Source organism: Simochromis diagramma, unplaced genomic scaffold (assembly GCF_900408965.1).
Source record: "Simochromis diagramma unplaced genomic scaffold, fSimDia1.1 OVJJ01000038.1, whole genome shotgun sequence".
Lineage (NCBI taxonomy): Eukaryota > Metazoa > Chordata > Actinopteri > Cichliformes > Cichlidae > Simochromis > Simochromis diagramma.
Genome location: NW_024387105.1, coordinates 508,880 through 535,772, shown reverse-complemented (window position 1 = coordinate 535,772; position 26,893 = coordinate 508,880). Strand labels below are relative to the sequence as shown.

The 26,893-nt window shown below is 48.9% G+C and overlaps 3 protein-coding genes across 4 annotated transcripts; 2 read left to right on the top strand and 1 right to left on the bottom strand.

The window, feature by feature from the left end:
* Window positions 1–535: 535 nt before the first annotated feature.
* dok2 (docking protein 2) lies at window positions 536–2,379 on the bottom strand. Its single transcript, XM_040046712.1, has 3 exons — window positions 2,362–2,379; window positions 2,185–2,278; window positions 536–2,018 (listed from the first exon to the last, which is right to left on the bottom strand). Exons 1-3 carry the CDS (start codon window positions 2,377–2,379, stop codon window positions 1,120–1,122), a joined length of 1,011 nt encoding a protein of 336 aa, XP_039902646.1. The 3' UTR covers window positions 536–1,119.
* A 4,370-nt stretch (window positions 2,380–6,749) lies between these two features.
* Window positions 6,750–18,881, top strand: tsc1a (TSC complex subunit 1a). 2 transcript variants are annotated; one of them, XM_040046641.1, is made up of 22 exons: window positions 6,750–6,965; window positions 7,266–7,383; window positions 7,572–7,675; window positions 7,750–7,902; window positions 8,026–8,170; window positions 8,284–8,438; window positions 8,527–8,600; window positions 10,995–11,185; window positions 11,299–11,363; window positions 11,432–11,543; window positions 11,682–11,749; window positions 11,836–11,932; window positions 12,003–12,223; window positions 12,293–12,426; window positions 12,859–12,902; window positions 13,332–13,498; window positions 13,593–13,775; window positions 13,885–13,995; window positions 14,379–14,501; window positions 17,227–17,414; window positions 17,488–17,628; window positions 17,785–18,881. In XM_040046641.1, the coding sequence occupies exons 2-22, from the start codon at window positions 7,275–7,277 to the stop codon at window positions 18,221–18,223; spliced, it is 3,024 nt and encodes a 1,007-aa protein (XP_039902575.1). In that variant the 5' UTR covers window positions 6,750–6,965; window positions 7,266–7,274; the 3' UTR covers window positions 18,224–18,881. The 2 variants fall into 2 exon arrangements, with proteins under 2 accessions (XP_039902575.1, XP_039902574.1); XM_040046640.1 differs by having other exon boundaries at window positions 12,859–12,929.
* Window positions 18,882–19,134: 253 nt separating this feature from the next.
* On the top strand, window positions 19,135–26,693 carry ak8 (adenylate kinase 8). The gene is made up of 14 exons (XM_040046645.1): window positions 19,135–19,603; window positions 19,881–19,974; window positions 20,041–20,125; window positions 21,248–21,297; window positions 21,392–21,484; window positions 21,680–21,748; window positions 23,933–24,014; window positions 24,098–24,169; window positions 24,240–24,440; window positions 25,217–25,339; window positions 25,692–25,781; window positions 26,073–26,214; window positions 26,311–26,473; window positions 26,607–26,693. The coding sequence occupies exons 2-13, from the start codon at window positions 19,891–19,893 to the stop codon at window positions 26,414–26,416; spliced, it is 1,197 nt and encodes a 398-aa protein (XP_039902579.1). The 5' UTR covers window positions 19,135–19,603; window positions 19,881–19,890; the 3' UTR covers window positions 26,417–26,473; window positions 26,607–26,693.
* The last annotated feature ends 200 nt before the right edge of the window (window positions 26,694–26,893 follow it).

The window sequence follows — 26,893 nt, the reverse complement described above, 5'->3', positions numbered from 1 at the left end:
AGCCAGAGATTTTCCATGTTTGAGGTGACCAAATACTTATTTTCCACCCTGATTTACGAATAAATTCTTTACAAATCCTACCATGTGAATTCATGGATTTGTATTTCACATTCTGTCTCTCACAGTTGAAGTGTACCTCTGGTGCAAATTACTGACCTCTGTCATCATTTTAAGTGGGGGAACTTGCACAATCGGTGGCTGACTAAATACTTTTTTGCCCCACTGTATTTGTTTTTAAAGCCTTGTTCTCCAATTATCTAGAGCATCGAAATAACAGCACTGACTCCAAAGCATGTAAAACACGAGCTGTGTCGAGCGTGCAGTTTCACTTGATTTATATGTTGTTTTATATCTCGAGCACCTCTTCCTTCTTTTAATCGTTTGTTTTCTCCTCAAGTATACTTTTTTTGCTTTCCTGCTTGTATTTGTACACCTGACTTGGAGAAGATATCTGTGACATTTCTTATAGCCCGGCTTTTTATGTGTACTTGTTGTTCAATTGTTCAAAAAAAAAAAAAAAAGAGGATGCAGCACATGAATTTGGACATCCCTTTATTTTGAAAGAAATGTTTAGGCATTACCATAGCAACCAAAGGGCATTAAGGGTCAGAGAGGAGGACGTTACTCTCAATGTTGTTGGCACATTTCAGGAGGACGCTGCTAATAAAGTTACTCAATGACACAGTGAATTTACGTTCATTATTATATTTACCAAATGCCACAGTTTTGTATCATTTTGTATCATTTTACTTAGTTGTGCGTTGCGTGTAAATGTGTGAAGTCAGGATGAAAGTCTGAGTCATGACATGGATGCTACAGTTTGACTTTATTGTCCTCACAGTAACACAGGTGCACGTGTTGCAACACATGAACGTACGACACGTTTCCAGTAACATCATCACAGCTGCGCCCACATTCAAGGTAAAAGCAATAAAACTGAAGAAAGCGAGTAAGAACCAGCAGGTGGCGCCGACAGCGCCCGTTAGCTCTCGCTGCCACTGAGCTCAGAGTTAAACTTTACAAAGTGCCTTAAGGAGACATCGGTCACACGATCAACCAAACTCAAAGTTACAACTTATAAATAATTCTTTAAAACTAACTTCGGTGCTTGGTTCTCTTCTACGCCATTTTCACCATCACGTTGTTGTACGGCGAATCCTGGCGCTGCTCTCTAAGCTCCTCCCTTAATCCAGGCTCCTCACTCTCCTCGTCCGCTTCTTCTTCTGCTTCTTCTTCTGCTTCTTCGTTGCTGCTTTGTGATTTGGGAAACGCCCTCTGGGCTTGTTTGGGCACGGCGTAGTCATCGACTCGGGGGTTATACGGGTACTCGTGACCTTTAGGGTCAGCAGCTGTACCCATAATCCTCCAGGCATCTCCTCTCATCTCCTCGGGGTCGTCGTACACCGAGGTGGAGAGGGTGGATTTCTGTCCTTTGGCGGCGGCGGCAGCGCAGCCTTCGGGCTCGTCATAGATGTGGTCCAACGTCTTGACGGTGTCACCGTCGCTCGTGAAGACGTTCCTGATCTTCATCTCGTCAATGCTGTCGTACAGCGGGTCGGCGCCCGCATGGCCGCTGTCTGTACGGTGAGAGTTCAGGATGTCGGTCATGACGTTCTTGGCGATGGTGTCGAAGGGCAGCGAGTAGTCTGCCTCGCTGCCGGTGCAGGGCGCCGCCACGTTGGCGCTCCTCTTCTCCCTCTTGGTGCCTCTCTCGGTCGACATGGTGATCTGCGAGTACGTCTGCTCCGGCTTGGCGCTCGGCTTGGGGCTGAGGCGGGGGTTGGGGACCGAGCCGGGGGCGGGGCCGGTGTTCAGATTAGGGCTGGAGTCGGGGCTGGCGTTGGGCAGGGGGCAGCTGGAGATCATCTTGACCTGATTCTTTCGAGGGGCGGGGAGGCGAGAGTCCAGGTTCAAACTCTTCACTCCGGTCAGAGTTTTATCCACCGGAGGCTCGAGACGACACTGAGAACAGGACAGGAAGTGGGTCAGTATCACGCGTTCGCTTTCATCATCATTAAATCAAACAGTGACTGAACGGCGTCGCAATTGAATGATGTCATTGGTCATCAGCTAAGGGTGTCAAATAAGAAGCTCGAGCAAACAAGTTCTGAGAGACAATCAGGACAGAGCACGATGTGAACATCGAAGCATCACGTGAGCACTCCTCACAGCTGTGGCACTCACCTGGCAGAAACACCACTGTGCCTCCACCTTCCAGCTGATGGAGCAGCTGCTGGCAGCCGCCCTCGTTCTTCTTCTCTGAACATATTTCAAGCCGCTTGTAGAACAAAATGACGACACGTGTGACTGTGGAAACTATTTGAATCATATGAACTCTGATACTCTGAACCTCGACTTTACTGAGGAGTCAAGAGTCATCGTAAGCGAGTCAAAGGCAAAAGCTGAGGTTTGGAGCCAAGGACAATAAAAATACATCAGTCCAACCAAATACTGAGAAAACACACGAGCGCCAAAGATTATTGGCTTGTGTGAAACACCGACGGCCCTCCGCCTGCTCGCCGGTTTGAAAAGAGGCCCCTCGTATTTCTTTGTGTCATATCCTGGGATGTTTATCAGTAGAGCGGTTTGTTGTATTATTTAATAAATGGAGTCAGTTCCTGTTCCCACTGCCTCGGAGCGACTGCGACCTCATCATTTCCTCAGGAACTAAAAACATATTCAGGACCAGCTCCGGTGTGAGCAGAGGTAAACTGGTTCCCATTGCCCCAGAGGCGGGGATGGGGTGGGGGGTGGAGCACAGCGCAGTACCGGTGCAATGCGCTCCCTCTTGTCTCTGATCTCTCCTAGCAGCTGTAAAAAAAAAAAAAACTGTAAATACAAATATCTTTGTGCACCTCAGACCTTAACAAGAAGAAGGCTTCCTCCAAGTGTCAAGTTTTTATTTGTCATTACAGCTAAGAAGGCACATTACTGCTGCAATGAAATCCTGAGGCTCAGAGCCCGACAGCACTAACTTATGTAATAAAGAAAATGTATGTTTATAAAACAAGAGTGGAATAACTAAACACAGATGAGTAAAAGTACTGTTAGGCTGCAGTGCAGAGGTAGTGCTGCACACATGTACCGTGTGTATGGTGATAGTGTAAAAGACACTGTCCAGTATTTCAGCAGTTAAAAGCAACACTAAAGATTTACTGAGAAATCAAACGTTTTCAACACCAGAGAAACAACAAGGTTTACAAAGACATACTCATAACCCGTCTACTGGGGAAAAACATCACGAGCACAAAGAAGAAACGGAAAAAGAAAGTTTCATAAAATCAGTGAAAACACTGATAGAAAAAAACACAAGCTAAGAAAAAACATTCTGAATCAAGAAAAAGACCACACAGGGGCCCGTTCTTCGTACCTCGCTAAGTAAGTTAGCTGGATTAGATTGTTGACGATTTCGCGTGATCTTGGATCGTTCGGTTCTCCGAAGCTCATCCGGGACTTGCTGTCATAGCAACAGATCCATAAGCGTAAACCTGCTCGGGAGCAGGTTTACTTTATGTAAACAGGATTAGATCGCGGCCACTCAGGTATGTCCGCTTCATGTATACGAAAGCAACAGCGATATTTTACCACTGTTTTTCCATAAATAAATATTACCAATGTAACTAAAGATAATGCAGCACCTGATCCATTTATTGATTTCACACAGATACATACAGGTCATTTCCTAAAAAAAGGGAAATGTACTATTAATCATTCTATTTCATGTATGTGATTATTACAGATGTAATTCATATGTCAGAGTAGTAATAGTAAATTACTTCATGTAATCAAGATGAGAGACCACGGCTATAAAAGCGAAGGTGGATTTGGGAAGCCTGTCGCAGCCATGTCCTGTCCGTATACGCGAGCAGCCCATTGCGGAAGGTGCAAGATTGATAAGGAGTTTTCAGAATCCAGCGTATATTGCGGGACAGACAGGATCCTTTAGCTCAGCGCGACAGTGTGCTCATAGAGAGATATCGATTTTCCCGTGAGGGTATTATGTACTTAACCAACTTGTTGGATCCCTATGTTAAGAGTTCCACTCACCGTCGGGCATTAACAACTGCACAAACTGTGTGCATTGCCTTGCGTTTCTTTGCGAGTGGCACGTTTCTGTACGCTGTTGGAGACGCAGAGAACATTGGCAAAAGTGCTGTCTGCCGTTCCATTCGCAAAGTATAGCTGGCACTCAAGCATTTCCTGGGTGTGTTTGTGGTTTTTCCAAGCCACTTAAGACCACAGGTTGTCAAACAGGGCTTTTTTTCTATTGCAGGTACATTAAATTCGATAATGAATGTGATGCAATCATGACCCATGTCTGTAACTATAGCTCGATTGTCCGCAGGCTTCCCTAATGTGATTGGTACCATAGACGGCACACACATTGCGATCAAGGCCCCCCCCAGGCCCCAATGAAGGGGATTTTGTCAATCGAAAGAGGATTCACAGTATAAATGTGCAGGCGAGTAATACTAATATTTTAGATGGTAATATATAATGAAAAGGAGTGTGTTCACATATAATGAAATCTCTTAGATGGTGTGTGACTCTATGTGCCACATCACAAATGTGGAAGCTAAATGGCCCGGATCAGTGCATGACTCAAGGATTTTCAGAGAGTCAGGGTTGTGCACATTATTTGAGCGTGGTAAGAAAAAGAGACTTATTTTGATATTTCATACTTATTTTGGGCCTTACATAACAGCATTTCTCCATTACACAGGTTATGCACGCAGGCAGTACTTCATGACACCGTTCCCTGACCCCAGCCCTGGGCCACAAACCCGCTACAATGCAGCTCTAGCCAGGACAAGGGCACGCATTGAAATGACCTCTGGGCAAATAGAGGGAAGGTTTCAGTCTCTGAAAAGTCTGAGGGTTGCACCTGACAGGGCATGTGACATTACTGTTGCATGTGCCGTACTGCACAACATTGCCACCATCAGAAAGGAGAGGACTCCTGTGGTGGAGGTGCGGCCTGATGATGACCTCCAGCCAGTGCACTTGGACCAACCTAGTGGCAGAGCTGCACGGGACAGGATTGTGCAACACAATTTCGAATATTAAAAACATGACAAAACATATTTTTCATTGAAATTTATTTGAGCATCTTTTTCTGTCTCATCATAAAAAAAAGCCAGTCATCATTTGCCAGGAAAAAAATCATATATACTGTGTCACGCAAGGTCGTCAATAGTGCTCTGTATGAAAGTGTATGTTTACTTACTCTGAAGTTCCTTTTGAAGCAACTCGATTTCTAGTTGAACTTTTTGCCTCATTAGAGCTTGAAGTTCGATTTCACCTAGAAGCTTTTGTTTCTTCAGCTCAGTATACTCCATTTTTTGCTGGAGACTTCTCTTATAGAGCAAACGAATGTCATCCTGTTTCAATTGTAGAGACAACATTTAACGGTCAATACATGTCACATAGGAAGTAAAATTAATTACAAGACTGCCCACCTCTGTATCAGGCCTCTCTGCCTGCAAATCATACTGCAGTCAGAAACACATAGAAGTACACAAGTAGATACAAATTCAGGCCAAATTATGCACTTACAGGGACTTCCTCCAAACCACAGTCATCTGACAGGGTTGCTTCACTGTCCTGTGCAATGGAAACAAACTGGTGTCTTTTATTTTGTGACTATTATTATTGGTCTAAATAATAATAATAAAAATATATATATATATATATATATATATATATATATATATATATACACATATATCCCAACTTACTGTGCATGCTTCAGTCACCCCTTGCATGGGAACAGGTAAAAGTGATGGAGTGTCATGTAAAACTACACACAAAAAAACCCCACAATGTCAATAAATGTCAAAGTACAAAAAGCATTTTAATTAAGGCAACAACCAAATATTTTACATTGTACAAATAGCATTATGAGCTCATTTACCAGTTATGAAGGTGCTGCTGCTACTGCACCCCGGCTGCTAGTCTAAGGAAGAGCTGCCCCCAGGGATGCCCTCAACAATGGGTCTGGTGGCATTCAACCCTAGGGCCAGCTCCTCTGCCGGGGTGTGACGAGGGGGTGCAGGACCACCACCTGTCTTTTTTTGCTCTGCCCTTTTCTTGGTTGCTGTTATAAACAAACAAACAGATTATTTCAGGGTCTCTTTTCAAGAGACTAAAAGCAATATAAGTGATAAATATTACCATTCTGTAGAATATTCTTATATTTCACTTTTACTTGTTCCCATGTTCTAGTGGGTCCTGTTGTGGCTCTAATGTGAAAGAGGATATAATGTAATATAATATAATACATTACTTACGAGTTTAATTTGTCAGCAACTTTCTGCCAGCCCTCTCTCCTTGCTTTTGCAGCCTTTGCAGTGTTCCCTTGCGTTTTAATTAAACTCTGAAACTCCTGAAATCCCTCAATCAAGAGTTCTTGCTCTGCTGCCGGAAAATACCGAGCGCGCTCCTTCGACATTTTCGCCGACCAATCAAAGGGTTGCCGATCAATGTTTCTACTATCGATGCGTAGCCCCTGTTAAGCCACCCAGTGATCTCACATTACTTCATCCAGCTATACTAATCGTCAACAACAGGTGTGTTCGGAGAACCGGAATAGCGAGCTCAAAGTTGGCGCGACGATTTGATCTTGGATGTAGTAAGCGAGGTACGAAAAACGGACCCCAGCTGTTTGTTTGTATCCACACAAAAGTATAACAACAACAACAACAACAACAACAACAATAATAATAATAAATCATCCTTTTTCCCATCCTGACGGGTGGCTCTGAACGCCTCCTGTGTGTGATTGGCTGCTGAGGCTCGTGTCACCGCGGTGGGCGGGTCCTGCTGTAGCTGAAGATGGCTGCTCCGTGCTGGGATCAGCAGGTCTGAAGGTAACCGTCTCTGCGGCTCTTTGGTCGGTTTGAGCGGCTGTCTGCGCTCCGTATCCCGGCCGGAGGCTCCTCCGCGGGTCGGGTCCCGGGACGCCGGTACGTGGCCGCTACACTGCTTGTTAGCATGTTAGATTAGCATCAGCTGCTAACGGAGGGCTAGCAGTGACGTGACAGCAGCTGTTACACAACAGGCGTGAGGTCAAAGTTTGCGCAGTGTTAGGCCAACACACACTGATGACTGTGTGGGGACAGAAAAAGAAGTAGCAGATAATCATCGATTATTGATTTTGTTCCTCTGTCACAGAGAACTGAACACGATGACGTCAACGTGACCTCACGTGACGTTCAGCTGTCTGGCCTGTGTTATGATGCGTTCACTGTCTGGCCGTATTGCAGGTGTCCGCGATGTCCAGGGAGCAGGCGAGCATTAGCGAGCTCCTGCTCTCACTGGACAGTTCAGAGCTGCAGGAGGCAGAGCGAGTGAGAGCCGCAGTCAACCAGCAGCTGAGTACAGGTGAGTTCAACTGTGCAGCACGAAGGAATGACGCAGGTCTGCATCTCTGTGACGCGCTCACCACGTGAACCAATCACGAAGCTGCAGTTTTGCTGACGTCCAACAAAGCAACCTTATCAACTCAGTCTGACATCACTTGTGACGGCCAATCAGTGCAGAGCTCCGAGCATGCATGTTTCTCCTCTCAGACAAAGGGGGCGCTGTCCTCTCCTCCGTGGTGGAGTACTACCTGGACTCGTCATCTTCTCAGGCCCTGCTCCTCCTCTCCTCCATCAGGGAGCCGCATCACAAAGTGAGCCTCGCCTGCTGGCAGATCTCCTGTTCTTTATCTCTGTGACTCTAACACCTGTTGGCCCCGCCCACTAGGTGCTGCTGGAGAAGCTCAACGAGTCTGTGAGTCGATCCGGGACCAGGCTGGGCGCCCTCACCCTGCTGGGTCACCTGATCAGGAAACAGCCGCCATGGGTTCATCACATCAGCCGCTCGCCGCTGCTGCTCTCACTGCTGCGCTGCCTCAAGGTAATACACACACACCTGTCCTCCTGCACATTCAGATTCTGTCATGATGTCGATCATGTGAGGTCGGGTCACAGGTCGGATTCCTGCTGCTGTAAACTCAGAATTCCACTTCCTGTTTTTCAGATGGACAGCGATGTGGTCGTCCTTATCACGGGAGTCCTGGTCCTGGTCACTCTGTTACCCATGATTCCTCAGGCCGGGAAGCAGCACATCAATGACTTCTTTGATGTGTTTGGGCGCCTTGCATCCCGCAGCTGCAAAAACCCAGGTAACTCACTCACACAGCAGGGGGCGCTGCAGGAAGCAGCTCCTTATGCTTTCTGATTGGTCAGTCTGCTTCTCTGAGTGGTTGATAAGATGTTTTCTGATTGGCTCGTGCAGGTCATGAGCCTGTGGCCCACCTGGTGCACCTCCATGCAGGTACGTACTCTCTGTTCCACCGCCTGTATGGGATGTTCCCCTGTAGCTTCATCTCCTACCTGCGGCTGCACTACAGCATGAAGGAGAACCTGGACACCTTCCAGGAGGTGGTAAAGGTGAGTGCACACCTGCAGGGGGCGGTACTGATGTGATGACCGCAGGTGTTCCTTCAGTTTCACCTCACACTCTGTCCTGTCCCGTCAGCCGATGTTGGAACACGTCCGGGTTCACCCAGAGCTCGTTACAGGCACTCAGGACTACGAACTGGACCCGTCCAGGTGAGTCCAGCTTGGAGACAGAAACCACACCTGAGCGTGCAGAACCAGGTCAGCAGGTCCTTTGACAGAGTGAACCCAGCGCTGAGCTCAACCGAATGCAAATCAACAATAAAGAAAGAAAATAACATCTGATTGAGTTTTCTTAAAGTATCCTGTCCAGCTGAGTTCACGTCGCAGAGGCGTGTTTACCACAGCTCAACATCAAACTTTCCTTTATCTGACGACGAAGCCCGCCACTCGATTCCAGCTAATGACAGGAAGTGGTGCGCTCTGATCTGTCAGCAGGTTCAAATAACACGGGCGCACACACGACGTGGCCTCAGAGCAACACATTTCATCTCCAAGTTTGTAACCAGCTTTAAAAAACAGGGACGTCTGCAGCAGCTGTTAGTCTGAGGGAGGTCGGCCAAGCCTGATCAGTGATTTAGGAGATGATAGAAATACACAGAACACAGCTAAACGCACAGATTCGATAAGGAGGGCCTGGAATGAAACCTTGTGCACTTCTTTAGCATCTATCTGAGGATTAAGGAGCGAAACTCTGATCCTGCAGTTCTTCAGGAAGTGAAGACGGCAGCATGCAGCTACAAAAGTCTGCTATCCTGAAAACGAAGGAAGTCGCTCAGACGCAGAAGCTACGTGTGACACGACGACTAGCGTACCTGCCGTGATAACTCCACCCTCTCACGCTGATAAGAAAGGCAGTGTAGCCTAGTTACCCATGAACTGCACGGTTTTCTTTGGTTTTCTTATCCTTGCATTCAGCTGGGTATCGCGACTCTGACGTCTCTAACTCCAAACATTTAAAATAAAAAGAATACTTTGACTGTTTTCTGTTTGAAATATGTTTTCTCTTCCACTGCTGTCTGCAGGATGTAATATACACTTACTGCCAGAAGGTGGCAGTAAAAGCGACCACCGTTAACTAACAAAATACAACATAGCGATTACTACTCAGAGTGGAAAAACTTGTTCCTGTAGAAACAGGAAAGCAAAGACGACTGCGACCAATGAAAAGGTCCATAAATAATAAACAAAAGCGAGGTAATGCGAGCATGTCGTTTGAGAGTGGCACTCGTCACTACCACGAACATCAGTATCCAAACTGACAGCGTGTCCTCTGAGACGTGACCTGAAGCACAGCATGAATGAAACATGACCTCTGCTGTCCAATCAGAGTACAGTATGAACTGCAGCGTGACTGAGCGTTTGAACATTGAGTTTCAAACTGCTGCAAATTAAACGGGAGAGTCCGGGTCACCAGAGGTCGGGTTGGGTTAGATTTTAGTAACATGAAAGACGTGTCATCGTCATATCAGATCTGCACTACCAGTCAGAACTCTGGACACACCTTCTCATTTAGTGGGCTTTCTTCATTGGTGCTACTTTCCACATTGTAGATACAAACTGAAGACATCTGGGATCATGTAGCAGCAGCTCAGATCAGGGCCCAGACAGATGCCACACAGAGCTCCAGTAGCAGACACATCTGTACATGTTCAGAGGAGACTGTGTGAATCAGACCTTTATGGTCAAACAGCTGCTGAGAAACCACGACTAAGGAAAAGCAACAAGAAGAGATTTGTTTGCACCAAGAAACACAACAAATGGACATCAGACCATCTGTGCTTTGGTCTGATGAGTCCAAACCTGAGATCTTTGGTTCCACCTGCCGTGTCTTTGGGGAGAAAAGGTGAACGATGGTCTCCACGTGCATGTTCCCACTGTGAAGCATGGAGGAGGAGGTGTGATGGTGACACTGTTGGGGATTTCTTCCAAACTGAAGGCACACTGACCCAGCATGGCCACCACAGCATCCTGCAGCGACATGCCGTCCCATCATTTATTCTCCAACAGGACCCCAAACACACCTCCAGGCTGTGTGAGGACCAAGAAGGAGAGTGATGGAGGCCTGGCCTCCACAGTCACCTGACCTGAACCCAGTGGAGCTGGTTTGGGATGAGATGGAGCGCAGAGTGAAGGCAAAGGCCCGACAAACGCTCAGCATCTCTGAACTCCTTCAAGACTGTTGGAAACCATTTCAGGAGACGACCTCATGAAGCTCGTGGAGAGAAGGCCAAGAGTGAGCGAAGCAGGAATCGAAGCAGAGGGTGGATATAAAACATGTTTGGGTTTACTTCATAATTCCACGTTTTCATTCACAGTTTGATGCCTTCAGTGAGAATTTACAATGTAAACAGTGATGAAAGAAAAACCATTAAATGTGAAGCTGTGTCCAAACCTCTGACTGCTGGTGCTGTAATGGGCCCAGCACTGAGCTGTGGGACACCTTTACTGGGCGATTTATTTGAAGCTGTTGGCGAGCAGAAGCAGCTGGAGTTAGCGAGCTGCTCCCTGCTGAGCTCAGACTGACACTTCCCTCCTCCCACTCAGGTGGAGGTGTTACGAAGTCCATGACATTGTGATCGAGTGCTCCAGAGTGTCCCTGGATCCTCTGGAGTCTTCGTGCGAGGAGGACATTTGCTCCTCCTCCTGCTCTTCGATCACACCTCTCCCCCTGACTCCCCTCCCTCATCTGGACCTCACCTGCAGTCCTCCGGTCACAGACGCTGTCAGCAGCTCAGGTGAGTAACAGCAGTGTGAGATCATGTGACCTCCTGTGCAGTTTGTAACAGAGGTCAAAGTGAAACCAGAAGGAAACGGATGTTTTTAATTAAGTGTTTGTGTTTGCTGACAGGAAGTTCAGTCTGTCCTTTGGGATCCAGATGTGTGCCTCAGCTGAACCTGAACACCTGCACGCAGGTAACTCACCTGTCTGTCTAATCTGTGCGCCAGACGAGCAAGCGCTGACACTTCCTGTTTGTGTGCAGCCTGACGACGTCACATGGAGCCCCGCCTTACACTGTGGTTTGTCCACACCCCCTTCTGAACGCACTGCTTTAGGCTCCACCCACCCACTGAGCAGGAGCACCTCCATGTCAGGTGACCTCACGTGTGTGTGTGTGTGTGTGTGTGTGTGTGTGTGTGTGTGTGTGTGTGTGTGTGTGTGTGTGTGTGTGTGTGTGTGTTAATAATGTGTGTGTGTGTGTGTGTGTTATGTGTGTGTGTGTGTGGACGCAGGTGAGAAATTGCCTTCATCAGCCTCCATTCTTGAGGCTCCTCCCACTAAGGAGCCCGACCGCAGCCAGGTGAGTTAAAGACTTCAGTTAAACAACTGGGAGTTAACTGGGATGCTTTTATTGTGAAGGAAGAGTCTTGCTTTGTCTCCCTGCAGGTGAGGATGGTCAAAGATGGGGAGGGGTTAACCTGTCAGCCAATCACTGAGGGGGAGGAGCAAGGCCTGAGTGACCTCGTTAACAACAACAGAGAAGGTGAGCTGATCAGCTGATCGATCTCGGTGATGTCACTGCAGCTGTTTCTTCATCTTCTCTTTGTCTCCAGATGTTAAAGATGAGTCCCAGCAGCCTTCGCCCCGCCTCATCACCTCCACCCCCACTCAGGCTTCAGGGGTCCCCCTGCCTCCCTGCTTCACCACTCCTCACCCCAGATTTGAAGAGCCAGGCTCCGCCCTCTCAGACTACAGCCCCAGCTCTCCGTATGACCCGCTGTTTGAGCTCGCTCTGCCGCGGGCGGCCATGCTGTTCGTTGGGAAGAAGACCCAGGTAAGGTCAGGTGGACCGAGCCACAGGTGGTTTTTGTGAGCGTGCTCAGTAACGTGCTGTGTCCTGCAGGAGGTGCTGGAGAAGAAGGGGGGAGGACCACAGAGGGAGAACAGAGAGGAGGAGGTGACCTCTGTCTCCCCTCTGAAGGTTCTGGACCAGCTGATCGCCCGTGGAAACAACGCCCACGATTGCCTCAGCAGGAGGTGAGCCGCAGGAAGTTATCAGAGGGCATTATCAGGCAGAACGCCGCCTCACGCCCAAAACACACCGATCAGTATCACATCAAAGGTGTGAGTCGCCTAGCTTCATATTGTAACGCATAAACGCCCCCTGAGCGAGCGCTTTGGAGATAGTGGGAAGACAAAAGTCCTTCTAACAGGAAGAAAGCTGCAGCACAGCCAGGCTGAGGGAGGAGAGGCCGGTTGGGGTGAGGCGACAAAACGAGACATTAAACACGAAGCGAGATTCCCGCTGCTCGCCGATCGATGGAGCGAGGTGCAGCCATCGTCTAGTCTGTCGATGAAACCGTGTCCTTAGATTTGAAACGTCTGCACGCGTGTCATCAGAGACCCGTCTGATGTTGTGTAAAACGTGCTAACCTGCGTCACCTCTTTCTTCTTCTGTGGTGTTCACAGGTTATCAGCTGGGAGTAAGTCGGTGGATCGGAGTCACTCTGGAGGTAAACAGCAGAGCATGAAAAGCAAAGGTACCTGAACTCTCGCCTCATCACGCTCATTAACCTCACATGCAAATGAAGCTGTAAGCTCACTGTGTGGAGCTGACAAGCTCCTGAACCCGCGCCGCTGTTTCAGCTCGTCGTCACATTCGCTGCTGTTTGCGGGCGCCGTCCTGAATCTGCGTTCAGGTTTGATTTAGCCGGCTGGTGTTCTCGGGTTCAGTTTTCACGTCTTGAGGCTGATGAGGAAGCGGTTCGCGGCAGGATCCACGCTGGTTCTTGGCAGCTGTGGGACACCGTGCTCCGGTTCTCTCGTATTCGCCGTACTGACCACGCCCAGCTCGTTTAATGACCCTCAGACGAGCTGCGGCGTCAAGCTGCCGGGTTTGCATCAGCACAGAGGATTTCATTAGAACTGTGTGTGTGTGTCAGGCTCCACCCAGGAGGAGGAGCTTCAGTCTCTGACCAATCAGCTGCTGCTCGTCCATGCTCAGCTCCAGTACGAGCGCTTCAAGCGGCAACAGCACGCCATCCGAAACCGCCGGCTGCTGCGGAGGGTCATCAACGCGACAACGCTGGAGGAGCAGAGCGCTGCCATGGTAACACACACATCAACCTCATCATGATGCTGAACACCACCCACGTAGCCCCTCCTCTCATGTTTTCTCTCCTCCGTCATGCTGCTGGTTGCAGAAGTCTCAGCTCGGCGTTCAAGACGAGGAGATCCGGAGTCTGAGGGCGAGTCTGGACGAGGAGCAGCGCCGATACTCGGCGCTGCAGCGCGACACACACACACGCAGCGGGCAGCTGCACACACACATTGCACATCTGCTGCAGCTGCAACGAGACGAGCAGAGAGAGAGCCAGAGACTGCAGGTCACACACACACACACACACACACACACACACACACACACACACACACACACACACACACACCATCAGCAAAGAGCTTCACATCCTGTGCTCTGACTGGCTGTTGCAGGGTGAGCTGCAGGAGTGCCAGAGCAGACTGCAGGATCTGGAGGCGGAGCTTCAGAAAGCCAATTACAGGGCGTATAATGCTGAGCACCAGCTGACCCAGCTGTCAGTGAAGGTGAGTCCCGATTAGTCGATGGCATCGTTGAAGGAGCACGGCGCCCAGCTGCTTCTCTCTGTGTGTGGCCTCGCAGCATCACAGTGTGTCCATGACGACTAAATACACACCGAGAGGAGGCAGATATGTGGGTCAGAGGGGTTTCACTTCCTGTCAGACACCGATAGATCTGTCGAGTCTGTAACGAGTCCGTGTGTGGTCAGGCTGTTTAAGTTTAAACCAGCAGCAGAGAAACTGAAGACAAAGCCAGTTTTTCTGTTTCTGAATAATGAAGGAGGACGAGCCCACAGTGGCTCAAAAACAGTAACCACAGCTGAAGTCCTGAGGCAGCTGCTCCCACTCAGTTCTGTTCTACAGATGTTTGTGTGTCTGTGTGTCTCCAGCTGTGCAGCAGTGAGCAGCTGCATCAACAGATGTTCCTGCTGAACCAGCAGCTGGTCCTGCTCGGAGAGACCAACAAAGCTCTGCAGCAACAGCTGGAGGGCGGAGAGACACAGCGCTGCACCGTAAGACCCACACACACACCAGCTTCAGCCAGCTTCAGCCAGCTTCAGCCAGTTTCAGCCAGTTTCAGCCAGTTTCAGCCAGCTTCAGCCAGCTTCAGTCAGTTTCAGCCAGTTTCAGCCAGTTTCAGCCAGTTTCAGCCAGTTTCAGCCAGCTTCAGTCAGCTTCAGTCAGCTTCAGCCAGTTTCAGCCAGTTTCAGTCAGCTTCAGCCAGCTTCAGCCAGCTTCAGCCAGCTACTATTTTCTTCTCCAGCCTGTGCCGACAGATTTCTCCTGTTTGCTGTTTATTCCTTACTTTTTATATTTTATTCAGGCACAGTTGTTGTGGAGCACCCACAGTTTCATTGTACATGTACAATAATAATAAAAGGCTATTCTATTCAATTCTATTCTATTCTATTCTTGGTTGTTAGAAAGTGAATGTCCATAATGTACACTGTCAGTGTAACACAAGTTAAATTATATGTAGTTATTTATATGTTGACTTCAGGGAGGTGGACGGAGAGGAGGGGCTCTCTGTCGATCAGGGGCCTCGAACATGAACGAGCCGAGGGCCACTGCTGTCGTCTCATTGGAGCCACTTTAGTGCTCAAGTAGTACAAAAACAAACAAACAAGAAAACAGACACAAATATTTCTGAAAATGTTTTTTGTTTTTTAAATTTCAAACTTGTAGAAGACGACTGTGCCTGTATAATTTAACTACCCGAAGCCTTTCATTGAATGACCAAACAAACACATCGCTCCTCTGTCGGTCCCACACGTGGCAGCACTGCTGCTGTCGTTGTGTTCGTAACTAAATCATCGTGCAGACATACGTGTACACGTTCCTGCTCTCTGCTCATGTTGTCTTCATATTAAATCATTTAAAGAACTTATTTTAACATTGCGCTCGACAACAAACATAAAAAGTCACTTCATCGGCTAAACTGCATCATATTTCGTCACATCATGTACGAGCCGTGAGTAGGGGTGACGTGAGCCGTTAGTGGCCCCTGGGCCACGAGTTTGAGACCCTTCCAAATGCTTGGAAGTTGTAAACACGGCAAGAATGAGAAACGGACAAATAAATAAATCCAGTTCAGTGTTCAAAGACCGAACGCTCCCTCATCCTCATTCGCCCACATGGCTCCTCCTCTCTCTCTGTGATGTCACATCCTGCTGCGTTTCTCTCTGTGACTAAAGCTCAAACATCAAAATCACATTTTCTTGTTTTCTACGTCGTACCCGAACATGACTCATCGTTAGCTCTGTCACGTCAGTATTCACTTCAACAGGATCTGTTTTTAACTCAGATTCGTAAAAACATGTTTTCCCTTTGGCCATGTTGCTATGACGACCCCACGTACCTTAGGCGCTACTCGACTGTAGCGGCGAACGAGTGGGTGATAAAGCGCAGACACGCGCCTGCATGCAGAGCTTCAGGATCTGATTAGCAGAATCACATCTACGACTGTGTTTCTCATCGTTTCAGTGAGACACGTTTTCTCTTCCACGCTAACCTGCCGAGGTCAGCACATCACAATCGTTACTCAGACTCCGGCCCTTTCTCAATTCTAAGTACGCGAGTCCGTGCTCGCGTTCTCGGCGAGACCGGACTCGCCAAGAACGCGAGCACGGAATCGCGATTTGTACAACTGGAACACCAGCGTACTTGATGATGTCACAGGTCCAGAGTTTTTACTGGCGTCCTTAATTTAACTGTGAGTAATATGTGATGAAGTTTTAATCACAGCCGAACCGGTTTACTCAGGAACAAATAAAACACTGAAATAAACCAAACATCAACATTTAGAAGTGATCTAAGTGACTTATATATCATGTTTAACCTCAGTAGTGAAATCTCTATTAATAAAAATAGTGTACATGTACATACGTGTACATATCTTATTAAAAACAAGCAGTTGAGATGTTAGAACGCTTTTATTTTTATTGTAGTGGACACTCAATACAATAGACGGCTGCTGGGGTTTGTTTAACCTGAGTAGCGAAAAGACCGCGGGGGGGGGGTTGAAAACGATGTGCCGGGAGTCCGCTGTTCTCGCCGGCTCTAATGATCCTCGACCTCGCGGTCTGCTGTGGAGCTGGCGGGTCACAGACGTCTCCGAAAACGTCGGAGCGCGTTTGGAAATATGTGATATCTTGATAAATCGAGCAGATGTTTGAAGTTTACACAGCTACATTCTCGCTTGAAAATAACTTCAAAGTTTATTTTGTGACCCAGAAAGAGTAATATTTAAGTTTTTAGCCCCGCTCGTCCGCCATTGCCGCGTTTGAGTTTTGGACGAAATGCATTCTGGGATATTTAGCTGTACCAAGTCCACACAAGTCACCACCGATGCATGCTCGATAAAACGGGCGGAGCGAGAACACATCCGGGACTTTTTCGCGTTCTCGGCTTGATGCGTACTTTGAACTGGAACAGTACTTGTGATACGTCATCAGTCGGAGACCGAGTACACGAGAACGCAAGTACGCATATTGAGACAGGCCCTCCGTTTCTCCTTCAACGTATGTTTTGATTTAGATTTTTGTTTCTTATTAAAGACGGTTCACTAAAAGCACGTGCAGAGTTATAGCACACCTTTTACGCTTCCTCAGACGTAAGTCGGGGAGTTGACTCTCTCAACAACACACCGCCCTCTGCTGACCCTTTTGTGTAATGCAAATGTGGTCACTATGATGAATGGAGCGTGCGCTGTTCTAAATGTACTCTGCTGTGTGTCAGGAGGCGTCCATGCTGCAGTGCAGTGTGGGTAAGGAGTTCCTGAGGCTGAAGGACAACGATGTCCAGCAGAGACAGAAGCTGGAAGCAGCCAATCACAGGATCACGGAGCTGGAGAGCCAGCTGGCCAGGAAAGACCAGCTGATCCTGAGCCAGAAAAAACTGCTGGAGGACACCAAGAACCAGAACAGGTCAGTCCGGCTTCACCTTCTGGAACTCTCCACACGGGAAGCGTCGGACTCAGACTGCGTATGTCGCTTTCAGGGCGGAGCTGTCGGCGTCGGAGAGCCGCTGTGCCGCTCTGAGGAGAGTTACTCAGGCGCTGCAGACCGAGATGCTTCAGCTGTACGGTCAGATCGCGGGAGGTGGGGCTCACCCAGACGGCGAGCTGCAGGACGTCAGCAGGTAAACAGGGCCAACGTCCGAGGACGCCTCGATCCCACAGAGACGTCCAAAATGATTTAACGAGACAGGCAGAACCAGGACGAGTGTCTGTGCTTTTATTCTCCACGTGTGCTTTGTTGATAAATGTTTGCCTTTCTGTGTCATACTGTCCTCCAGATCCGACAGCGGAGCCTTACCTGATGCTCAGGGAAGCCAAAAGTCCCTCCTCCCGTTTTCTTCTGCTGTTGGGATCATGAACGGAGCAGTGGAGGTCCTTTCCACCTCCCCCGTGTCCCTCTCACTCTCCCCCATCGACTCCCCGCTGGCTGTCGGCTCCTTCCTGGAGCAACGAGCCCGACAGCTGTTCAGACCCGCAGATCAGAACCAGGAGGAGGAGGTGGAGGTCGGGGAGGAGGAGGTGAATGTCCAACCAGCAAGCCCTCCACTCGGTCAGGAGGTGGAGGAGGCCACACTCCCTGTAGGAAGTCCTCAGACTGAGCCACTGAGCCAAGCCGCAGACCCCATCGTGGCCCCCGTAGACCTGACACTCGCTGTCCAACAGAGGAGACACGAACTGAGCATCATGGACTACGACGAGACACTGCCCGACATCTGAGGGAGGAGGAGGTGGGGTTCCTAGGGGCTCCGCCCTCACTCTGGAAAAGAGCAATAAAGATGATAATGATAAGGCAATAAGCAGGCTGATCCAAGATCAGCAAACTTTCAGTAACGATTGTTATTTATTAGGGGAATTAAATCTACAGCTAGCCTGGCTAGTATCCACAAACAAAAATGCCCTCTAATAAGTGGCATCCAATCAAAAGGACAGTCGCTCCTATCCAGTGCTGATGGGAGTGGTCTGTTGGGCGGTCTGCTAGTACCGCCATAGTCTCAGCCATAGTATTGATCCATAGTTATGATAAAAGGAGTCTAGTTCAGGGACTCCAGTTAGCTGAGGTGAAGCCTCGCAGATAGCTAGCAGCTACAGCCGCCTGCATCAGCCAATCAAATTCCAGGATTTGATCACAAGAAAGTGACGCGGCTGAAACTGTAACGCTGAAGCTTCAGAGTCGGTGATGTGCCTTTGTCCGTCTTTTTTCTACAGTCTGTGTTTCAGCTGATTTTCCTGTTTAAGCCAAAAAGTGCTTCATGCCAAATTAAACGCTGCGACTGATGATTGTTTTCTTTATGGATTTGTCAGCTGATCAGTAACTGCAGACAAACCAAAGATGTGCTCCTGAAACACTGTGACAGAAATAAAGATGTAAACGTCTGTTTGTGCGTTCTTTGTTAAAGTTGTCACACTTTTCAATGCTCTTTGTTTAAAAAGATTTGCCACACATTTAAGATATATTTGAAAACCAACATTATTTTAAGGGAATTTGTGAACTTTGTTTCTAAATGAATTCTCTTATTAATATTTGACACCATGAATATGACATTTATTATTAATTAAATTTGTTATAATTAGATTATTACTAATCTTTGTTTTATATTAATTTTTATATGCAATTTGGGGGTGATTGTATTTTCCGGGTATTTTAATCTAAATATTTGACACTATAGGGAAAACTAACCTGATGTTTTCCTCACTGACGGATTTAAAGGCGCCATTTTTCTCCAGGTTCTGGCTCAGGTGATTAAAAATGCGCCAAACGTGCGGACATGAGACTTTTCTGACGTCAGTCGGGTCCTGATCGATCGTCCTTAGTTAACCGTTCAAGAAACGTCCCCTCGTGAACTCTGCACCGTTTGCCCTGCACGCGCAGTGATGACGTCGTTCCCTATCAACCGACCAACGCGTCGTAGCAACCGTCCCGAGAGCGAAGAGGCGGGAAGGGTTTTGGTGTTGTCGTTATTTTCGGTTTTAACGTCGTTTTTGTGCCAAAGTTCGGATTTTACCGGATACGTCTGAGCGCGAGACGTTTGTTATTGTTTCCCGCGCTTCAGCAGCCAACAGAAAGTTCCTGGGAAACGGTGAGAGGTGTTTGGACAGGTGAGAGGCCGGAAGTGGAGCTCTGAAAGCGGACGTCAACTTTTTAAAAGATAAAATCAGGTTGACCGTTAAAACATTCATGTTTTATTGTTGTCAGAAAATGTTTGAACAGTTGTGTGTTAGTGTATGTTGTGTATTCAGCTGACAGCCCTTTATTTGTGGGCCCGTTGGCTCCCTAACCCTGAGTACAGGAGATGGTCGGTGTGCGGCGTTCAGGGGAGTCGGGACAGAATATCAGTGTTTGATCTGTGTGTGGTGGGCCTGGTGGTGCTTTCAGGGACTTCCTGATGGATGAGACGGTGAGGCCTCTGAGGATTCCTCCTCAGGCGTTCGTCTACGCCGACAAACACAACGTGGCCCAGCTGGTGCAGGTAAAGGTGCAGCTGCAGGTTTCCCACGCATGAAGCTGCTCTACATTCACTGTGTGTGTGTTTCAGAGCATGCTGTGCAGCCTGGTGATCGATCAGCCTGTTGATCCGATCTCCTACCTGATCGGGCTGCTGCAGAGGAGCAGCGATGATGGTGAGGACGCCGTCGTGTCCCTGATGGCTTTTATTTGTTAGCATCGCTTAAAGCAGGGGTGTCAAACTCAAATACACAGTGGGCCAAAATTCAAAACTGGAACAAAGTCGCGGGCTAACATTAATATTTATTGGAAAAAAAAAATCTTCCTCCAGATATAAGAATGAATCTTTTCTTATGGACTCAAACAAGTTTTGCTGAAAAACTGAATATGGAACAAGCAAAGTTTAATACTAAACAATATATATATTAGCTGTATAATACCAGTAGGCCAGCTCTAATAGTAATTTTGTATGGCTTCGCGGGCCAAAAGTAATTAGGCTGCGGGCCAAATTTGGCCCACGGGCCAGAGTTTGACACCTATGGCTTAAAGCATTCCTTTAAAATTGTCTTTAAACGCAGACCGGACAGAATATAAAGTCTTAAAATGGTCTCAGCCTTAATTCATCATTTTTATCACAGAAACACATACAGGACGTTTGCGATATCTGGAAACTCCAACGAAACGCTCGCACACCTGTAAAGCTTTGAGTCAGGAATTTATTCTGACGTTATTAAAAACGAGACGCAACTATGGGGCTCATCAGACACCACGTTTTACAAATGCTTTTATGCACATCTGAAATGTTTAGTGTCAGTCCTAAACCGTTGTTCAGTTAGGATTAGAGTTCAGCACCGGAAACAGTGGCAACGATGAAGACACAAACACACGAGGTTCTCTGATGTCAGCTACACAATGAGCAATAAAAAGCTTAAATAAGCACAAACTAACAAATACATAGGGCCAAGAGAAGGACCGAAACACAGCCGAGGCAGAAACATGCTGCCGCCCCTAGGGGGCGCTCTGACTCCAGCAACATCAGCACAGACGGACACCACTGCGCTCACAAACCGCTAATGATAGGTCGTGGTTCTTTGTTCTGACGTCGCTCTCAACGCTCTTCTGAAATATTGATGTGGTCGTGTGTCCACGAGACTTTGAATGCAGCGTGTTGTGTTTAAGGACAGTAAGGTGTTTCATTTCTCCTATCGGTGGTGATCTTTGGCAAGCGTCTGCAGCAGGAAACAGTCAGACTGCAGGTCATGTGACCAGCTTGTTTTCTGACGTCTGATCTGTGTCAGTCCCCAGGGTCATGGTGCTGGGACCTCCTGCTGTCGGCAAACACACCGTGGTGAGTTCAAGTGAGCGTGGGAAACTTTCAGCTGACCTCCGCTTGCTCGTTTACGTTTCTTCTTCTTCTATGTTTTTTGGGGGGTTTTCTTCAGGCCAAAAAGCTGAGCGCCGAGCTGAGAGCTGTTCACGTGACCGAAGGCAGTTTACTGCAGTACCGATCAGAGCTGAGCGTGCACACCGAGCAGGTACACCTGCTTTTTCCTGATGTCTGTATCTGATCATGTGATTGTTGACTCTGAGCGGAGTGATGAAGTCTGACCTCAGTGTTGTCACTTTGTGACCAAACCGCCCGACCCCTCCCTGGTCCTCCTGTCTAGAGCCCGTTTGTTCATTCTGTGCATCATCCTGATGCCCGTGTGACCTGTGTTTCGTGTGTTTAGGAGCTTTCGGAGGGGGTGCTGGTTGGACTGGTTCAGCAGAGGCTGAAGGAGATGGACTGCTTCCACCGGGTGAGTCAGCCTCACAGTCCGGTTAGCTTAAAGCATCATTAAACATTTGTGCCGTGTTCGCACAGACCTGGGTCAAAGATCGTCGGTGCCACATGTCACAACCAGTTTGAAACGTCCCCCCTGATGTCCCCCCTGTTAGAAACGTCCCCCGTTACCCACCTCACTTGCGTCTGTGATTGATGATAATTAGCGCTCTGGTCTCCGTTGTGTCCTACTACGATTCCCAGCAGGTCGAGCAGCGTTCTCCCCGAGGACGGGCTGATCAAAGGGATGCTGCTGTCACATCATGTGTGTTATATTCACACGGGCCGCTCCTCGCCGACGCTCCTTGTTAGCATCACGTCCCGTTTGCGAGGGCTGCTTTCAGATCAGTTTAAGGCAATGAAAGACGGAGGAGCAGCTGTCACAACAACAGCGACACAAACTGAACGCCTTCAAGCGGCATCGTGCTCAAAGCGCATCCAGACAAATAAAGACTCGCCTGCAAGCGAGATCGGCGGCACCTGTCCCAGGTTACCTGCGCTGCCGGGAGGTCTGAGAGGGCGGGGCTTTTTGCAGGAGGTCTGGAAGAATTCTGCCTTCTTTTGCACTACTGCAGCTTTGAGCAGGACCCAGTCGCAGCACAGGTTCAGGGGGGTGTCTGTGGTGTCCGCTGAGGGCTCTGCAGTCCCACAGGGGGGTTTCTAGTCTGCTTCTTTATTGTTGCTCAGTGTGAAGAAGTTCAACAATACGTCTGTGTCTCTACACGATAAAGAAACAGAAACTGCCACAGACGTGGATCAGCTGCTGGACCCGTGTGATCAAACATGGCAGACAGGAAGTTTATTCCATGTTTAACAATCAGAATACATTCAAAATGAAATACACTGCCTTGATTTTTCTACAAGGTCAGGAAAGAGAGCGGTGTTCGAGACTTCAGTCTGGTATAGTTTGAGTGAACATTTTATGTAATGAAGGGAAAGAACCATGTGTTGTGATTGGTTCAGGACATACCTGCCTGCCCTCGGCTACCCTCAGACACCGCCACAGGTCGGCTGATCTTTATTACTCTGCTTTCACTTGGTTTCGACAGGTACGCCAATACTGAACTGCTCTGCTGCAACATTAGCGAGCAAAGCTTTAACAACATTTTGTGTCAAAACTTCAGAGAAGCAGAACAAACAGAAGCTGTTTACACCTCAGACTGTAAACGAAAGATGGACACGGCTCGTCACATCTCAGCTTCTCATGTGAGACTCACTCCTGCGAAGATCTCACTGAGACAGCTCCACCCGTCACAGAGAGTGTGTGTGTGTGTGTGTCATTAGCAGCTTCTTTGATTTGCTAATAGCTGTTTTTGGCTGCAGGCTAAACTCGTCACACACACACCAGGGACCGTCTGTGTGTGTGTTTGTGTGATGTTTCTGTCGGTGTGTGTGTTGAGGATGACTGACAGGTCCCGTCAGGACGCCGCCTGCTGCTGTCACATTAAATTGTGCAACTGTGCGTCCGGCAGGAGCGTGGATGTGCAGATGAAGATGAACCGTTAGTACGCACTTCCAAGAGCTTCCAACAGAACCGGGACAGAACAGAGAGCAGGCACCTGTCAGTCTAACAGGCCACACCCCTAACAGTGCACCCTTTAGCAGCCCCTCCCTGAGCCCAGTTCTGCTGGAGGTTTCTGCCTGTTTCCTTCCTGCTTGTTCATATGGAGGGGTCTGATTGGTGGGTTTCTCTGTGAAGCTCTGTGTCAATAAAGCTGAACTGAATCAGAGACACGTGCAGAAGCTCAGAGTTGGAGCTCTGACGGAGGCTTCTGGAGATACTCTTCAGACAGACTGAACGCATCACCTGCTCATCAGCATGGGATCATGCTGACCTCTGAACCTGCACACACACACACACACACACAGCCTGACATCTGTGTGTGTGTGTGTGTGTGTGTGTGTGTGTGTGTGTGTGTGTGTGTGTGCAGGGCTTGATTCAGCCTGGCAGGCAGCACTGAGGAATTATAGCTCGCCTTTCAGCCTCACATCACTTCATTGCTCTTAATTTAATGAGCTCACTAATAAGGCAGCGATGGGCGGAGCCTCACATTCACACAGCTAAACACAACAAAGCAACGCCAAAAGCACAAACAGGACACCTGAACCTGACATTACCTACACTCTGTGTGTGTGTGTGTGTGTGTGTGTGTTACTGCAGGGCTGGGTGTTGGAGGGAATCCCTCAGACTCGCCTGCAGGCTCTGAGTCTGCAGCAGGGCGGAGTCATCCCCGAGCACGTTGGTAAGTAACAGGAAGTGAGATCACGCTTTGTGCCCTGCGCAGCTGCTTCCTGTGTGACATCACGCTGTGGTATGTGTCATCAGTGATGCTCGAGGCGGCGGATGACGTGCTGATGGAGAGAAGTTGCGGACGGCTGGTTGACACAATCACTGGGGGTGAGCCCACGCCCATAATCAAACATCAGTGAATATGTTCTTTCCTTGTGACATCACTTCCTGTCTGCAGACATCTACCATCGGACTTTCATCCTGCCAGATGATGACATTATCACTCAGCGTCTGGAGAAGGGGAGGAGTCTGACAGACCAACAGAGACTTGCTAAGCTGCACCGTTACTGCTGTGAGGTCACGGGTCTGAGATCAGCCTATCAGCACGTGCTCAAGGTCATCGACAGCGACCAACCACACGCTGACATCTACCAGCAAGGTACAGACCCACACAGACTCTCTCACACACACACAGACTCACACACAGACCCACAGACACACACACACAGACCCACAGACACACTCACACAGACTCACACAGATGCTGATTGGTCAGTGAGGAGTGTTTGCATCATCAGTGTGAACGATGCTCTCCTGTGGTTGAGTCCAGGTTCAGGCTCCTCCCTCTCAGACCTGCGGTGTGCCACAGTTTTGGTTCTGCTCGTCTTCAGCACGTTTTGAGCAGCTTTGCTATGCAGATGATATTCAGGTGTTTTTTGCTCTAAGCCTCGAGACGCGTGTCCAGATCCTGCAGAGGTGCTTGGACTCTATTAAAAGTTGGATGTCTGACAGTTTTTCTCCATCTTAATGAAGAAGAAGCTGGAGGCCTTGTTCGTGCCCCTGACAGAGTTGTACCTGACGGAGGCTCTTGCTCCCCTTGCTCCGTTTACTAAATCCTCTGTCAGGAACTCTGAGGGGACCTGGACTCTATGATGATTGAACTACATCCTGCAGGTCCCAGAGGTCATGTGATCAGGGCCTGCTGGCTGGAGCCTCGGACACATCTAAACACTTGGCGCTTGGCTTTATGAACTTTATGAACGGTGCTGCAGGAATGAAACTGTTCTTTAATGATGCCTCAGTGAAACAGTCACAGAGCAGGCAGCTCCAGCATCTTGTCCTCAGGTGTGCTCTGTACACCTGAACTCGTTCTTTCTGTGATCTACCTGCTGATTCAGGTAAAGCATTAACTGGTGTGTGTGTGTTTTCTCTTAGTGCTGGCTTTTGTCCGGACTCGTCAGCGCTCCAGAACTCCCAGAATCCTCCTGCTGGGACCACCGGGGTCTGGAAAGAGCCGTCAAGCCCAGCTGCTGTCAGAGAAGTACGGGATGGTGGACGGTACGCAGCCAGGATGGGGTCACAGTTGAGGGACACCAGCTCAGGCTCACTGTGCATCCAATAGGAAGCTCCGGGCGAGTAGCTGCTAAATACAAACCTGCCACAGTCTCTTTGTAACATGTAAAGATATGACAGAGACCTTAAAGGGTCAGAGGTCACACTGATGAAAAGCATGTCCTGTCAGGTCACATATAGGTCAGAGTGAAATCTGAGGTTTCGCTCAGGTGGAGGAAGTAATGAGAATGGCCAAAGGTCACATGACGAAGACTGTTTTCACTTTTTACTCTGTGTGTGTGTGTGTGTGTGTGTGTGTGTGTGTGTGTGTGTGTGTGTGTGTGTGTGTGTGTGTCAGTGAGCTGTGGTCATTTGCTGAGGTCTGTAGCTGCAGCTGGTTCCAGTCGAGGAGCAGAGGTCCAGGCGTACCTGGATGACAGACGTCCAGGTGAGCACACACTCATGTCTGCCTGCGGCTGTGATGTTCTCTATCAAACCTTCCAGAAAATGCCGCTCGTCTCGCGTCAGTCCACACAAGGTTTCCCACAAGTGTGTGGGACCATCCAGAGGTTTTTTGGACATGTTTATGGTGTGACTAATGTGCAAAAAAGGAAATCAGGGAGGGGGCAGAGACAGTACGAGCTGACATAAGCCTCCGACCGTCGCTGCCGAGGCGGGGCCGGCTGTGACCGTGTGCGCTAGCGTCCAGAGGGCGACACTAACCCCGCTGTGGCTGCAGTTTCAGACTCGCTGCTGCTGCAGGTCCTGGAGGAGCGGCTGAGCCGACCCGACTGCACCCGCGGGGGCTGGATCCTGCACGGCTTCCCCTGCGACCTGCAGCAGGCCCGGAGCCTGCAGGAGAGCCACCAGCAGCCCAACAGGTACAGGCTCACTGTACTCACGGAGCCGTTCTCCAGAAAACTCCGAAATCCTTTTAACCTGCTCGCATTCTCGTCTCGTCCTCCTCTTACTGTCAGGGTTTTCTTCCTGGAGCTGACCGATGACGTTTGCCTGGAGAGACTCAGTCTGAGAGCCACAGACCCGGTCAGCGGTCAGAGGTCAGGAACTCAGATTTACCTGTGACGGGAAAATTCCCACTGCAGGGAGAACACGTCTGCATCATGCTGTCGGCCCTGTGATGTAATACACACACATGTGTAGGCACACACAGTGCTGATGGTGCAGTGGTGGTATTGACCGTGTGTGTGTGTGTGTGTGTGTGTGTGTGTGTGTGTGTGTGTGTGTGTGTGTGTGTGTGTGTGTGTGTGTGCAGCTTCCATCCTGTGACTCGGCCGGCTCCGAGCTCTGAGGTTCAGCACAGACTAAAGACCCGACCTGAGGACAGCATGGAGTCTGTAACACAGAGACTGAAACAGTACAGGCTCCACAGCGCCGCCCTGCAGGTACACACACACAGGAGAGAGATGGAGGCAAAACATTAGGAACAACAACAAAGACTAAAAGGCCAAAAACAAAGCTGTGATTTAAACCCATGGATAATAAGATCAGAACAAGCAGCAAAGACGAGCTGTAACCCGCAGGTGCACGCAGGTGAAAATC